Below are 16,027 nucleotides of genomic sequence, written 5' to 3'. Positions count from 1 at the left end.
GGAAGAGAACACAGGTTGGTGACCACGTCAAACCTGCGGAGGATGATTATGAACGTGTGAGTCACTAACCTGGTATTGAAGTTCAGCCCGTGATTCCATTTCAGCGAGATTCCATTCTGGTTCCAGTCTCATTCATCGAGGCGGATGCCCAGAGAGTCCCAGACGTTGAAGTTCCAAAGGTTGGAGAACAGGCAGAAGATCAGATCAGAGCAGACGAAGGTAGACAGGATAATCCACAGGATGAAGCCAAAGCTGGTGTCGAGGAGCTGCTCATGAGTCTGGGCCAGAAGATCAGAGATCCAAAGAAGTACTGAAGGGAAATCCAGGACAGTGTCAGGAATCAGTTCCAGGTTCGATAAACCAGCAGGAGCTGAAGACAGATCGGGCAAACAGATCAGAAAGAGTCCCAAACACAACTATATTACTCATGAAATATTTGTTAACAACATATTCTAAAGAAAAATCTAAACTTGATAAAATTGGGCTTAATCAAACAGACTCATTTAAACCAGACAGGTGAGAGAAACGAAACAGAAATTTAGAATGGAAATGTCAATGAGAAATCTGCAATGTTCATGGTCCTGAATCTGACCCATACATTATAACTCTAACATTTAGAATAACTCATATATGTGCTTTTGTAAATATTACACCTACTAACAAATTAGTGGGACCCCTGTGGCTGTCGGTGTGTTTAATCCTTGGTGGCACTGAGGACAGAGCGCCTCTCAAGTCCTGCTCAACAGACAGCCATGACATGGTCTTGTTTTTAACAATAGTGGAGCATGCCAGTTCACGGAGGTAGGAGGTAGGACGTAGGAAAATGCAAAAGTTGGATAATAGCGTGGTGGGAGATGTTTGGGTATTCTGATGCACAAATGTGGAAAATAGTGCTTAAACCTCCCTTTGAAGTTTTGAAGGTAGCTGGCATATATCGCACTCTGTAGCTGCATGTGTCGCAGCTGATTCCAGCAGGAAAATGTCCATGGAGCTCCGTTCCAAAGCCTTGCGCCACAAAGTTGGTTTGGCCATAAACCCCTGACTCTTGTCTGTGGATGATAAAATGTTTTCATTCCTACCCTGAAGCTTGCTGTTTAACTCCAAATCCCATGGCACAATTGGACTTGCCTCACGGAACACCAGCGTGCCATGGCACACTGTTTGGGAACCATTGGCATAGAGGATAGAATAAGACAACAAATTACATGGATAGATTAACTTTGCAGACAATAAAAAATATGCATCCTAATTTAAATGCACATAAATAGCAGACAGTTAGAGTGGATCAGGTTATCTTGAGCTACCTATATAGTTATGCTGCTATAGACTTAGATTGCAGGGGTACATAGGGACCACTTTTCATCATTCTGCCTAATTTGGTCTCTATTCTCTTTGTTCTGTATGTCTGTTTCTGTCTCCTTGGCAGAAATTTGCTCACACTGAGCCTGGTTCTGCTGCAGGATTCTTTCTGTTAAAGGAGAGGTTTTCCTTAACACTGTCGCTGCATGCATGCTTGATGTGAGGGATGCTGTATAGTCTGACAAAATGAGAGCAAATATCTACTGTTTCTACATGCTCACCCAGAAGGAGTGTGTCCTGCAAGTCCATTACTTGTCTTCCTTAAAGCTGATTTATACTTCAGAACTAGGTCGTCTGCGTAGGTGTGGCGATGATTTTGCCCTCATGTCCCTCCGTTGTCGCCCAAACTTTCCCCCACTTCCTCAACGCCATATCTAGACCCACAGCTAGTTCGTGATTGTCCCTCTTGCGTTGTGGGGTTGAATAACATAGAGCAGACCACACTTCAAAATTGAGCATAATTCAAAAATGTCTGCATTATACCTGCGACAAGCTCACAGCGACACACTGCTGTAGAATAACCAGCCCTTTTGATAGAAGCTTTGAATTAATCTGACCGGACAATTTAATTGAATTGTCTCTGCAAAGGACCTTAAAATGACATGTGATGTGAATTGCCACTATGTAAATAAACAGAGTTTAATTGGATTAAATTGGGTTTAATTTAATTAAATAAAAAAAATTAATAGTGTGTTAACCTGGCAGGCAGTTGTTCTATCTCCCTCATGTTTACATTTGTGTAAGACTGGTCAATCATGTGAAAGGTCTTATAGGGCAAGCAAAATATGCAAAATGGTTTATTCCCTATATTTCTTTAATGTCTAAAAATGTTATAATATTTTTTTATTGGTGAAACTTACTAATGTAAGTTTCACCAATAAATAAATCTTTGGTTGTTGGTTGTTTTATTCTAACTTAAGGTGTATTTTATTGCCAAGATGTATATGGATTGTAGATAAGGTGAATGTAGTGATTTGAGTCGGAGTTTGTCCCATGAAGAGAAAAGAGAACCCCAAGGTCATATTGGATAAATCAACAAAAAACTACAAAGATGCACAAGAGGAACAGAAGAGCATCTGAGAAGGAAAAACAACAGCAAGTTGATGTTTAAGAGGATAACTGTTGGGCAGGTGGTCGGTAAAACAGGTGAGAACAATAGCATTTCAATGCAGCATAACTAATGAGCTGAAAGAAACTGACTAGATAAGATAGAGAGGAACACACAGGGATCTAAATAGGACAGAAAAAAAATAGAAGACAGATTACCAAGTATGGAACGGAACTGAAAAGAAATAATCACAACCCAAAACGATCCACTCACGAAACATGATTATGTGAAAATCAAAATACAAGATAAAATCCTTTATGTTTTTTAAAATATAAGTATATTTGCATTGAAAACTAATCTAGACCACCGCTGTGTTTCACTACAACATGATGATCTGTTAATTGATGGCAGAGTTTTCTTTGATTATTTTTGATCCAATTTTCTCTCACATAATAACAACCCCTACTGCTAAAAAATAACATAAAAATATAATCTAATCTCGAGTTGAGGGGGGGATGGCATCACCCTTCTTAAACAAATCTTTAAAATCCTCCCCCTTCTTAAATGATCCTCCCCCATACCATTACCTGTGACATTTTATTACTGAATGTGTAAAATTTCTACTATATATGGCAATATTGCCCTTTCAACATTTGATGGGCTGTGGGCTTACGTGTAGCCTGAGCAAAATAAATAAAACCAAAGAAGTGTCCTATCATGACTATGAAGCTGATCCCAGTGAAATTAGTCCCTTACTATGTAGGGGCAGTGATAGCCATTGCCAGTCCAGGGACTGACTGCAGTTCTACTGTAAGATGCCTTGGTTATTGACGAGCGTACCTGACATGTAACAACAGGGGGTCCGTGACCCATAGGGGGTCCGCATAGGTACAGCATGGGGGTTGCGAAAGTTTTGGTTGATTACACTCGTTTTTTTTTTATATTCCCCCCTGCAAATTTTTCCACTAAACAGATAAATGGAGGCAGAAGATGTCCTTCAGGCATCAATGCACACATTCAGAGACACACAGGAGCTCTTTCAAGCACCATTTCATTCACAACACCTGTCCCATCAACCAGGAATCAGAATCAGAAATACTTTAATAATCCCAGGGAGAAATTACTTTCGTTACATTACACCATCTGTAATAGAGTGACTATAGGACCGGTTTGATAGAACACAATTTACAATACTATATATGTATAATTAGGGGTCCCCGCTCCATCTCACCCTCAGTTTGGGTCCTTGGCCTGGAAAACGTTGAGACCCCTGCATTAGGCTATGTATGCTTCCAAAAAAAAAAGAAAATTACATCATCCCACTTAGAACTAGACTACTGTCTATAACTGATCTGATTCATGAATTATTCATGATTCATATGTAAATAAAAATGTAAATATTTTAAACAAAATACGTTTTAATAGAATATTAAGTTTTCTTTGCTTAATATATATACATATATGTGTGTGTGGATGTGCCTGTACTACAGGCCCTGTAGTGCGCCAGCTGTTTGCTGAAAGGCCTGCCATAATAGACTCTCTCCCTTGCTGAGAGGAGCTTCTGAAAGTAAAGTGAATTCAGGGAGGAGGAAGGCTATCTTTAATCAGAGAGGAGTCTTCCTCCTCCTCCTCCAGCTGCAGTGTACGTGCCCGGGCTCTTGTTCCACCACACGGCCTCCCTCTCTTCACGGAAAATAACGGTTTCCTGCGAGGAGAGAGACGGACTGGGCCGAGCTGGAGCGGGCGGAGAAAAAGTGCACACGTGGACACCTCAGACCGACGGCTCGGATAGCCAATAATAGCACGGCGTTGTGACGTCAGCGCCCTCAGGTCCTCCAATGGGATGACTTCGTTCTTTTTTCCCGGAGCACCATAGGCCTACATTGCAAGTAGGGGAAAATAATGACCCTAAGTAGCAAAAAAAAAAAAAAAAGAAAAAAGAAAAAAAAAAAGTTAGGATCTGGTCTGGCTGCTAGGAATCTGGATAACAGGCTGCAGATGTTTACTCTGCGCTGAGCCCTAGACAGAAGATACACCCTTTCTCTTTTCCTGGGGAATCATGATCTATGTGGTGGGAAAAATAGGACGAAACATTTTTTCTTCCTGAAATACTTGATGCGATATATATTCTTTTTATCTTCGGAGAGGAAAAAACTTAGGTAAGACCAAGTTTTTTTCTCCTTTTCACACCGTCTGAGAAGTTGAAACTGTGGAGTTATACAGAACTTTAAAAATAAAATACTTTTAAACCTTTTGTTTTATTAGATGGAAAACTTTATTTTAACAGAACAGTATTAACCATACGTATTGTTTTTATAACCAAATAGAGTCAGTAAACATGATGTTATTTAACTGTCAGCAAATAGTGTTTAAAAAAAGTAAAAAAAATTAAATAAAAAAAAAGGACTAAACTTATATAAATAGATCGCGGGCATCTCTAACCTGGTTTTGTCTATAAAGTTCACCTTTAAAAATATAAAGCTAATTAATTTAATGAAGAACTAAAGTGAATATTTATGTGGCAACTGTAAATATCTTACAGTGCTGTAGAAAATATCTGCTCCATAACAAATGATTTTCTTAATGTTGTTTTTGTCATAATAAAAGTAATAAAACACATTTCATCAGATAAAGTATACTCAAATAAATAGAATAAAAGCTGTTCTAATTATTATTTATTTATAAGGAAAACTATTCAACCCAAACATACAGGTTTTTGTTTGTTTGTTTGTTTTTTTGCAAAACAGGTGGTTTGTATCAACTCCATACAACATCTGTAATGTGTACTTTTAAACGAAGGGATTATTGTCCTCTTGGTTTTAATTGGATGGTTTTTATTTATGTGCAGCTAATAAAAATTCATTTTATGCAGCATCTTAATGAGAATTCAGCCTGTACTTTAACGAGTCTTTATTAAGATCCAGTGGCGGTTCTAGACCAAATGTACCAGGGGGCCAGGAGGAGGCCAGAGTTTTTCATGGGGGCCCAGAAAAGCATGGAATAAATACTACGGCAAGGGATTCAAATATATTAGGAACGCTGCATGAAGTGAAATTTCTATTCAATTAGGTTTTATAAAAATTCTATTTCTTATTAGGTCAATATACATTCATAATTTAGGAATTTTACATATTCTTCACTTAATTTAAGTAAAAATTCCAATGTTCTGTAAAATCTGAATTAGAACTCAAGATAAACTGATGAATTCAGCAGTAAAAATTAGAGTATTTTTTTTAATTTATTTTGAGAAAAAAAACATTTAGCAGATGAAAACTGGGATCCTATCTCAGTACCACTGAAGCTATCGCCTTATTGTTTTTTAATAATTAGAAAAATATAATTTGTAAAGACACAAAATGAAATAGATCCACAGTACCTATCAGTAACCGTGTCTGTTCCAGCACATATCATCGTTAGAATGTCCTTTAAGTATTATTTCTTCAATACAGAGGCCATAACAGGGACCGGGACATGATTTACAGGGGCACTGGCCCTCATTGGCCCCTGTGTTGACCCGCCCATGTTAAGGACCAAATTTCTTGTATGCTTTTCATAATTTTGCTGCTGCTTAACACAAAAAAGATTCAGCCTAAAATTATGGAATCATAGTTCGATGTTTTTGGGGGGATTTCTTTTTTATACAGAGTGAAAATCATGATTCACTATGTTTAAGAGAGTCATCCAGGTACTGAAGCAGCTACTGCTACTCCTAGAAAGGTTCGTCACTGTTTTTTGTTTTCTCCATCTGTTGCTGACACATCTCATTAAATTCCCTTTTATCCCATAGATGACTCTGTACCATTTCTGAACTGATATATGTTATTGATTATGACTCTACTTTATCTAAACTTTCCTGAGATCAGACCTTGCCCATATGGCAACATGTGAGTGAATCAATGTTGAAGCATTGCAACGAGTGGTCAGTGACTTCAATATTCAATCTATTCAAAATTATTTTTAAAATGATATCTAAATTTAGATCTAGATGTATATTTGTGTTGATTATTGTATAAATATTTATTCATATAAATTTCACCTCAAAGGAAAAGTCCGGTCAGCAGGGAATGATCAATGGATCATTATTTATGCCTGAACCTATTACGTTTTTGGTGATTTTATGAATTTAGCGTTAATAAAAAAAATTAAATAATAATTTTTGTCACGATCACCCAGTCTGGGAGCGGCCATTTTTGCCTAAATATAGTAATGCCTCACACCTATCACCTTCTGGCAGTGACTTCATGGTGCAGTAAGCCTAGTGCCGTTCTAGCGCCCACACGCATGGCAGTTGGATGTTGTATTATATCGGATAAAAGGGGGAAAAATTGTTATTTCACCCTTCTGATACTTGAAGAGGAAGGATTTGCCATCAAACTTCTGGCCAGAGAAAAAACACATCATATGTAGCCAACATTTGGAAGAATGTTTTCAAAATGACTTAGATAATAGCACATTGTGACAAACACCAGATACAGCACTGGGACTTGCTCAACAGCTGATACCGCACCATGACGTCACAAACCGGTAGGTGGCAGTAGTGTTCTTTGACAAACATGGATGTCTCCAGTAAAGCACATTCAAATTAAAATTACTCTGACTTAAAACACTTATCATTTATTGAAAAGTATGTCATAATTTTATATTAAAAGTACTTTTTAGAAGTTTAAATTCTAAATATGAGCAGACTTTTCCTTTAAAATATCCAGCTTTTATAAAGCCACTGTGAAGTCAATAAGAAAGGCTTTCTACTGACAGGTCTACATCATACCTTTACAAGTCTCTTTATCCACCCTAACCCCTCAATCACTATATAGGGTGGGGACTATATAGTGGACTTCATAGTGAACTCAGTTAACTGACCGTTTGGACAGATGATCACTCCATGTTGGACTCATAACTTCTCCTTCCTGCACAGTGCCGGCGCCATTTTTGTTCTTTCTTGCCGCCACACTAAACCCCATGATGCTTTGCGAGGAGGAGAGCTCTCCTCGCAAAGCATTCTGGGATATATCTACTCATCTAGTGACCATGGATGATCACTACTTTACAAGGTGCATTGTGGGAAATTTCGAGTCCACTACTTTTCCATCTACTAGACGTTCAGACACTCATTTAAATAATTAGGGCGACATTCCGAAACAGCCAATATTGTTGGTGGACAATTGGCAGTATGTCCTTCAAAATGATCTTACATCACCATGTCTCCAAAAATGTGTGAACACAAACATTAATATTGAACTTTATAAAGCACACCATACGCTTTTCCAGAGGTTGATATAAGCAGAGAAGGCAAATGATGTAATGTTGAAGGTCTGAGAATTTCATCATGGCTTTGAATGACCTCTACAAACTTATTGTTGCAAAAATGTTGGGGTCTTACTGCCACCATTAACAATGACCAGTTAACCAGGAAAAGGTTTCCACAGCAACAGCCAGGGGACAGTCAGAAACAGGTTGCAAGGCAAAAAACAAACACTGATTCAACATTGATTAGAGATAGTTTTTTCAGTCATTAGAATTTATTCTTTCATTCAATAACATCTTTATAACATGGGTTAATTGGCTAGAATTGGATGAGTGTTTGATGGTTGATACACCATCAAGCTTTAACCTTAAGCAAAAATCAAACTTCTTTATCATAATTTACGTTAAACAACATATTTCACTATTTGGGTTATATGTTGCAATTTAAGCCCCTTCAGCCTACTTCTGTCACGGTCTTGGTTCTGTTAAGTTTTCACTTTTACTTTGCTCCATGTTTTCTAGTTTTATTGGTTTAATTCCTATTTTGTTGTGTTCTCTGGGTATATTTGAGTTCTTAGGTTTTTTTGGCTAGCCCTTTGTTGCACTCTGGTGTTGGACTCCTTTTCCCTAGCTCCTTCTCGAAGCCTCTGTTCACACCTGCTCCCAATCAGCTCGTTAGTCCTGCCTTTCTTCAGTCAGCAATAAATACTCTCCCTGTGCAGTTACTCAGTGCTGGTTCCTCCTCTTAAGGGCTAGTTATACTCCCCGCAGCAGTGTGTCGCAGTGAGCTTGATGCAGATATTTTTGATTTATGCTCAATTTTGAGCGTGGTCTGCGCTCTACCATGTTGGTCAAGATACGGCCGAGGCGGCGAGGAAGTGGGGGCGAGTTTGTCCGACAACAGAGGGACATGAGGACCAAAAATAGCGGGGATCCAGGTGGAAAAAGGGTCCCAGCATTCTTGCGCACCTCGCTCTTCTAGCTGGCCCAACTTCACCTACGCAGACAACCTAGTTTCAAAGTATAAATCAGCCTTTACCCTGGCTCCTTCTGATTGTTTTCCCCTGATGTCTCCATAGTTCTGGTTTGTGTTACATTTTAGGTTGGATTTTGGATTCCTGCCTCTGTTAACTGTTATCATTAATTAAAACTGCAAGAACTCAGCTCTGCCTCCCTGCCTCTGCATCTGGGTCCTCAAAACTTCAACCAAACCCTGAGAAATTCATGTTGTGAGACTGGTTCTGTTCAGGGGATTTCTGTATTCTGTCAGTAATCAGGCCTGGGTGTGGCCACTCAGCTTTCTAATAGGTTGGTTTAGATAGAATTTTGGTACTTAATAAATAAAATCACCATTAAAAATAGAAGTTTTTGTATTTACTCAGGTTTTGATTGTTTGGTTAATGAAATTAGTTTGCTCTTTAACATTGAAGTAAACATAAAACTGGCTGTGAATACAGTTAGTACTTTATGGCATGTAATGTAGTCAGCCGGATTTATTTTAGAAACTGAAGTATCCTGTTTGTACTTCAGTAAATTATCAAAATAAACCTTCACCACCCAGATGATGTCGACTCTGTGATTCATTTGCGCGGACTCTGATGAGTCTTCCGATGGCACTTCAGTGACACGAGCAGGGCCTTTGCTGTGGCTGCTGAAGTGTTTTCCTCAGCTTGAAGAGACTGCATAGGGAAAAGGGCCATCTGACACACAGATGAGCTCAATTTAACATCTCAAACAGTGCGCTTTAAATCAGGACTCACTGTTCAAAAGGGTCCCTGTGAACTCTGTCTGACATTTCCATCACAAAGGAGAGTAGACCCAGGGACTGTAGCTTCATTTTGTGCTGTTGTTGATGCTCTGCCGCGCTTTTTCTTTTGATTATTTCATTGCTGAATGGAGCTGATTGTTCAGCTGCATACACACTTTTTTTTTATTACAGTCTACTTTAAACAACAGCTCTTATAAATAATGTTCTGATTTAATTATAGAATAAAGTTGTTTAATCCTTAAAAAGGCTGCAAACCATGGGACATTATGTGGTAACCCATGCACAGCAGAAATGCAAAAACAAGCTTTATAGCTGTAAAAGTGCAAGCCGTCAGCCTAACAGACTCTCCAGGAGATGCACGTCTGCTGTGGTGTCTGGAGGCCTGTGGCCATCGTGGCTAATTATGCCGCTGCTGCTGTTTAGCTTGATTACAGCCACTCCTTCACTTTTTCCGTCTTGTTTTAAAAAGCTTTCCTGTCTTGGTTCTCTTTGATCTTTCTAATGTGCATTCATATAACAAACACCACTGCAAAAGTATTAACCTCATTTGTTTTTTCCTATTTATTTATTTCTTGATGTATTACCTCTAATTTCAATGTTTTCTACTATTTTTAATGCTGAATCTGTAATAATAATCTAGGTTGGCAGAGTGAAATGAGAAAAATATATGTAGATAAAAAAAAAGTTTAAAATTGCATCTTGTCTCCACCCCATTTTCTATGAAGGTGCTAAAAAAGTTCTGGTGGAGCCAATTTACTTTAGAAGTCATAAAATTTGTGAAAAAAAGAGGTCTATTTGTGTGCAATGGAAGGTTATTTACACCTGCCACGTTTGGAGCTCCTTAAAGAGGCCAAACCAGGACTGGCTCTGCAGACACAGATGGCTGTCTGGGGCGCCATCTGCTGGACAGGGTGCAAAACTGCAGAATGAAAACAAAACAATAAACTCATAAGTCTCTATTATGAAACAATGAAAGCTTTTGCTGTTAGAAAGTCCAGAAGTGTTCAGTTGTGAATTTAAGAGATGTTTTGGTGTTTTAGGTTGTCTTTTGTGGAAATAGCCCACAATCTTTTTTGTCTTGGTCCAAACCTAAAATAAAGGCACTATAACATATTTTCCTTGAGAGTAGAACTTAGTCCATATTATGGTATAATTTTTTTAAAGCTTTATTTATAACAATGTTGACCAAAATAGAAAGCTGATTTTTTTTTTTTACAATTTTTAAAATATTTTTTGCTTCTGATTGTACAGTTTTATGCTGTTTTTTAATTTTGTACTTCATCCCCCATTACATTTGCAAAACATTAGATTATTGTTAATAGTTCCCACGTTGTTTAGCCTTCAAGTTTACATTTAATCTTTAGTGTTTTCTTTCAAAGTTGTTGTCTCAACCTTTATATTTGAGTTCGTTAGACTTATTGTACAGACAGAATCAGAATGCAGAGCTTCTACCTATCTTGAAATTTTGTTTCTAGGATCATTATATCAGTAAAGAGGTTTTCTAAATGGTTTTAAACAGAGCACAGAGAGAAAAAGGGAGAGCTGCAGATTTAAAGGTGAAACAGATTTACTGGGATATGCAACATGCAATAATATATATATATATATATATATATATATATATATATATATATATATATATATATATATATATATATATCTCCAAGAATACAAGAAGGTTTACAAAAATAAAAACCTATGCTATATTCAAAATGCAGCATGTCCATATTTTTCTGAATGGATGGAATTGAAATCGTACATTCTAGGGATGCATGATATCAATTATGACATCGGAATCGGCTGTTATTTCTTATTTTCTTATACAATATATATTATTGTTGACAGTTGAGCCATAATGAAATCTAGCTACAATGAAATACAAGTAACTTGTCTATTAATTATATATTTAAGGAGTAGAAAGTGCATGATTCAAATGTCAGGAATAAAAGTAAAACATTACCCAAATAATAATTACTCCCGTAAAGTATACATAAGTACAAAACAATTATGCTTAGAATTCTCTTCAATCGGTGAGAGAGGATATTTAATAAATCTACCTGCAGGATTGAGGTAAAGATGACTCTGGTTTCCTCTCCTACAGGTGCTGAAAGTCATGGGCAGCTTCAAGGGCCACGCTCTCCCAGGGAGCTTCTTCCTGATGGCGGGGATTTGGTGGACAGGAAAGTTCTCGCTGTGGTATGCGACCCGCAAGAACAAAAGCTTAGGCTCTGCTCGACTTGCCAGCAGAGCCTCGCAGCGACGTGTCGAGGTCATCGAAAGCTCCCTTATTCTCTTCTTTTCTTTTGTTGGTGAGCAGGTCCTATTTTCTTCTTCTGGGATTTAAAAGCTAGCTGCCGATAAGTCCACTTTTAATTAATATTTCTTCCTCTGTGCTCCGCAGGTATGGTCGGCGAGCAGTTTGTAGCAAATGGGCCAAAGCTTCATTTGTACAACTTTGCAGACAAACACTGGGAGCAGCTGCATATCTGGCAGCATACAACCATGTACCTGTTCTTTGGACTGGCTGCCATCGTGTCTCTGATTATCCACACGACAGAGGCAGCACCGGTAGCACTGGATAGGTTGATGCTGGCCATAGCATTCTTTAATGAAGGTTTGTTTGGAAAACAAAAAAAAACTCACATCTCTTGTACCAGCCCTGAATATAATGTAAAAGTTTTTATTTCCTTTAAATTCACAGGGAAGTCATATTTAAATTTCAAATCATTCTGGCTTATAAATGTACTCTTTATCAGTCTATATTGTCCCAAAATTTAGAAAATTTCTATTTAAAAATAGATCCCTTCTTACAATGTGTGGTTTTTTTCGTTATATTATGCGGGCCAGTTAGTTATATGTCAGCTTGTACACCTAAATTCAGCCAATCATCTGTCAATCAAATTTTTTCGGTCATAGCATCTTGATTCATATGTCTCAGCTAATATACGCAACAGTTAAAATAAGAAATAAGAATCATTTCCTTTCCCATTGAGTTCCGTCCCAGTGTTCACAGGGATGGACGTCTGTGTCTTCAGCAGGCGTAGAACTAACAGAACTGACAGCGTTGGGAGGCAAGGGCTCAAACATGTACGGCTGTAAGCCTTCTACACTAAACCAAGCTTCTACCGCCCTGGCGTCCTCTTCCACAACATCTTCATCACCGCTTTCCTCCTCTTAATAAAAAATGTATGATGAAGGAGACTCATCCAAGACCTCCGACACAAAACTCTCCTCCTCTTGCGTGTTTCCGCTGTCCATAGCGTTCCTTGGCAGTGTCGTTTCTAAGTCGCCAATTTAGTGCTACTTGGTCCCAATGGAATTTCCCATTGGGAACCTACTAGCACTAAGTTGCTAAGTGGTTAGCAAGCTGCTTCCGACAAACCAGCCACAATCAAACTTGCTTGTGAACCTTCCGACACAACAATCCCGCCCGCTTGATAAATGACTAATCACATTCACTTTATTCACTGGTGTAAAGTCAGCACCACTCGGGAGAATTTGGAAATGCAATAGTTGGAACGGTTTTCCTACGAAAAGCTGCAAAACCTACTGCCTTTGAAAGACTCATACAAAGATTAAAACTGAATATTAAGATCAATATTATTAACAGTTTGCTTTGACCTCTAATACTCGGTCCTAACTTCTTAGAAATTCCTTTGAGAATTGTTTTTGACTAGCATTCTTCCTTCGAGAGATTCTCCTTAAGCAAGCTTGCCATCTTGCTATAGGATTAGCTTTTTGGCAGCAGGTAAAGATAAGTAGGAGATCCTGGATGTAAACATTTTCAAAGACTTAGGAATGAGCAGAGATTTAACTTTTAACAGGAAAACACTACCAGAGCTTTAATGGTTGGGTTTGGGTCACAGCTTCTAAAAACCCAATTTTTTTAGTTTTTACAGCACTAGCGGCTTGTTTTTCTGTCAGTAGGCTGACATTACAGGGGGAATGAGAGAGGGGGAGAGACATGCGGAAAAGGACCACAGGCCAAATTCGAACCTGGGTCTGCCGTGTCGAGGACTAAGGCCTCTTTACATGGGTCACGCGCTCTAATCACGGCACCACCTGCACGCACTATTTGTTCATTTTAAACACTTTGCTAAAACAACAAAAAAGAGAACACTTAATGTCAATACAATCATCAAAACAAATACTTCTAGCTAAGGTGGAAAAGGATGAAGATGACTCTTTTTTTCATATTCCTGCACCTTTATTCTTTTTGTCAATATATTGCATTTATAATAGTATAGCCACCAGACTACACATAAACTTTATCCATTTGCAAATAAATCACTATTTAGCTCTGCACATACCAAAGTTGTAGGACCCCAGCACCAAGTACATGTCTAAAGGCTGATTTATACGCAGAAACCAGGTCGTCTGCGTGTGTCGTAGCTAACGCAGATATGCCCCCGCCTGTTCCGCAGACACTCTGCTGCATCTCTCCAAAATTGTAGGTGACTGCAGATAGTGCTGCAGACAGGATGCCTCTGATTGGTCAAATCTACATCCGCTCTACTCTATCAGTATTTCCTGTTTGGTCCCTTACCGGCTTGTTTAGTTTTTATGTCCGCCATTGTGGAAAACGACTCATGATGATGGACCAGCTAGAAGAGCGAGGTGTGCGAAAACGCTGGGACCGTTTTTCCACCTGGATCCCTTCTCTTTTTCACCCTCATGTCCCTCCGCCGTTGCACACACTTGCCCCAACATCCTAACTGCCTTGGCCGTATCTAGACCCACAGCTAGTTGGTGATTTTCCCACTTCAAAATTGGGTATAAATGAAAAATATCTGCAACAAGCTCACTGCGACACACTTTTGCAGGAGTATAACAGCCCTTTAGAACGGCTTAGTCAAAGTTCACATCTAAATACAACCCAGAATCTTTTGGCCAGCCTTGAAAAGTAATGTCCATAGTTGCCATAGTTGCATAGATGCCATAATCTCCAATCAGTCTTACTGAGCTTTAGCTAATATTTTATAAGGAAAGGTTTTCAATCTCTTGATGTATAGGCATGCAGTATTAGAGACATTCCTGCAAAGACCTGCAGCTGAAAGTGGAGCGTAATGTGTTTCATGTTCATTAGGGCTGTGGAGGAGAGAATGCACGACACACACATCCAAATAATTAGTGACAAAGGGAGAAAATGTTCAAGAGGCATGAATGTTTTAAACTTTCTTTAAATGAGATATTTACTCGTAAAATCTTACTTCTATATGTTTTTTTCTGTCAGGGTTCCTCTTCCTCTACCACCTCCATGGTCGAGCCATGCTGGACGTCCATGTGCATCAGCTGCTCCTCTACGCTGTCTTTGGCGAGGGTCTTGTTGCGTTCCTGGAGGTCTTCCACAGAGGGAACATCATTCTGGAGCTGCTGCGCTGCACCCTCACACTCCTGCAGGGGAGCTGGTTCTGGGAGGTAAAGCCTGACTGAGAGCATAAGGCTGATATTATCGTGGAGCCACATTCCTCTGACTCTACCTTTCTGTTTGCACACAGATTGGCTTCGTGCTGTACCCTCCCAGCGGCTCCAAGTGGGACATGGACGACCACAACACCATGATGTTTATTACCATGTGCTATTCCTGGCACCTCGCCTTTGCCATGCTAGTTGTCGCTGTGCTGTATTATACTGTCAGCTGGTAAGAACCTGCTCCTTTAGACTTGTTTGTCCTGAGAGGCTTTCAGATTAAAGCACATGTACACATCTTTCTCTTTAGTGCGGTTCGCTCCAGGCTGAAGAGGACACCTCCAATGGAAATGGGACTTCTGAAGCCCAGGGAGCGGGACGTGGAGTCAGAGGATGAAAATTTATGAGGCGGACTCTCGTTTACCTGATGATTTATGAATATATAAAGCAAATCAGGGATGTGATGCTTTCATCTTCAGCTGAAGTATGACTAGGCGTGCACACAGGAGCACAGAATAAGGATAAAAGCATGCTTTAGAGATATATTACTACCTCTGCCTTATTTAATCAGCTTTAAACCTTTCAAGCCTTACTCTATTTATTTTACAGTGACATTACCCCATCATATCCATTTTGTCATTTAAACATTGAGATAATACACCATTTTCTTTTTATTGACATTGTTTTTCTTTGTGTCAGTGCCAAAGATTTTAAACTAAGCCATTTTCATGTAATTACTTGAAAAGCCTGAGTTTGCAAAGTTTTGCAAACTGGTGTTATGTTTTTTTAACTCTTGTAAGAAAGTCTGACTGTAGACCCGATTTGAACCGAATTTAAAGCAGTTTCTTTTTTCAAATGTTGTAAATGTTTATTTTTTATCTGTTCGATATGTTTCTATTGCATGGTGATTAAATTAGGTTTTACCATTACCTTAGGGGTTTTTTCGTTACTTGAAGTCATCAATGGTTCTTTGATGTCATCTTGGAAAAAAAAAACCACCCCCATGCATTTGTTTTGTTCCTTGGAGTGTTTTTTGACCCCAATGCAGAACCAAAGCCAGTGTCCAATTAGTGGTGAAGGAAATTCATTTACATAGAAAATGAAAATAAAATTAGTGCAGCTTCAAGGGACCTGCTTCCATCATATAAAACAGAGGAGACATCCAGCTGCGGGTACAGGCCGCCGCCATTTTAATGATC

At 38.8% G+C, this 16,027-nt stretch overlaps 1 protein-coding gene across 1 annotated transcript; it reads left to right on the top strand.

The window, feature by feature from the left end:
* Positions 1-4,349: 4,349 nt before the first annotated feature.
* tmem45a (transmembrane protein 45a) lies at positions 4,350-15,757 on the top strand. The gene is made up of 6 exons (XM_038271722.1): positions 4,350-4,566; positions 11,521-11,728; positions 11,821-12,033; positions 14,653-14,837; positions 14,918-15,060; positions 15,139-15,757. Exons 2-6 carry the CDS (start codon positions 11,533-11,535, stop codon positions 15,233-15,235), a joined length of 834 nt encoding a protein of 277 aa, XP_038127650.1. The 5' UTR covers positions 4,350-4,566; positions 11,521-11,532; the 3' UTR covers positions 15,236-15,757.
* Positions 15,758-16,027: the final 270 nt, after the last annotated feature.

The sequence above is a fragment of the Cyprinodon tularosa genome, unplaced genomic scaffold (assembly GCF_016077235.1).
Source record: "Cyprinodon tularosa strain WSP-4 unplaced genomic scaffold, ASM1607723v1 ctg808, whole genome shotgun sequence".
In the NCBI taxonomy this organism is placed as follows: Eukaryota; Metazoa; Chordata; class Actinopteri; order Cyprinodontiformes; family Cyprinodontidae; genus Cyprinodon; species Cyprinodon tularosa.
This window is presented reverse-complemented; position numbering and strand designations above follow the sequence as displayed.

Coding starts and splice junctions, on each gene's coding strand:
- tmem45a (XM_038271722.1), top strand. CDS start 11,533: ATGGGCAGCTTCAAGGGCCACGCTCTCCCAGGGAGCTTCTTCCTGATG. Junction 14,838..14,917: donor AGGGGAGCTGGTTCTGGGAG/GTAAAGCCTGAC, acceptor GTTTGCACACAG/ATTGGCTTCGTGCTGTACCC. Junction 15,061..15,138: donor CTGTATTATACTGTCAGCTG/GTAAGAACCTGC, acceptor CTTTCTCTTTAG/TGCGGTTCGCTCCAGGCTGA.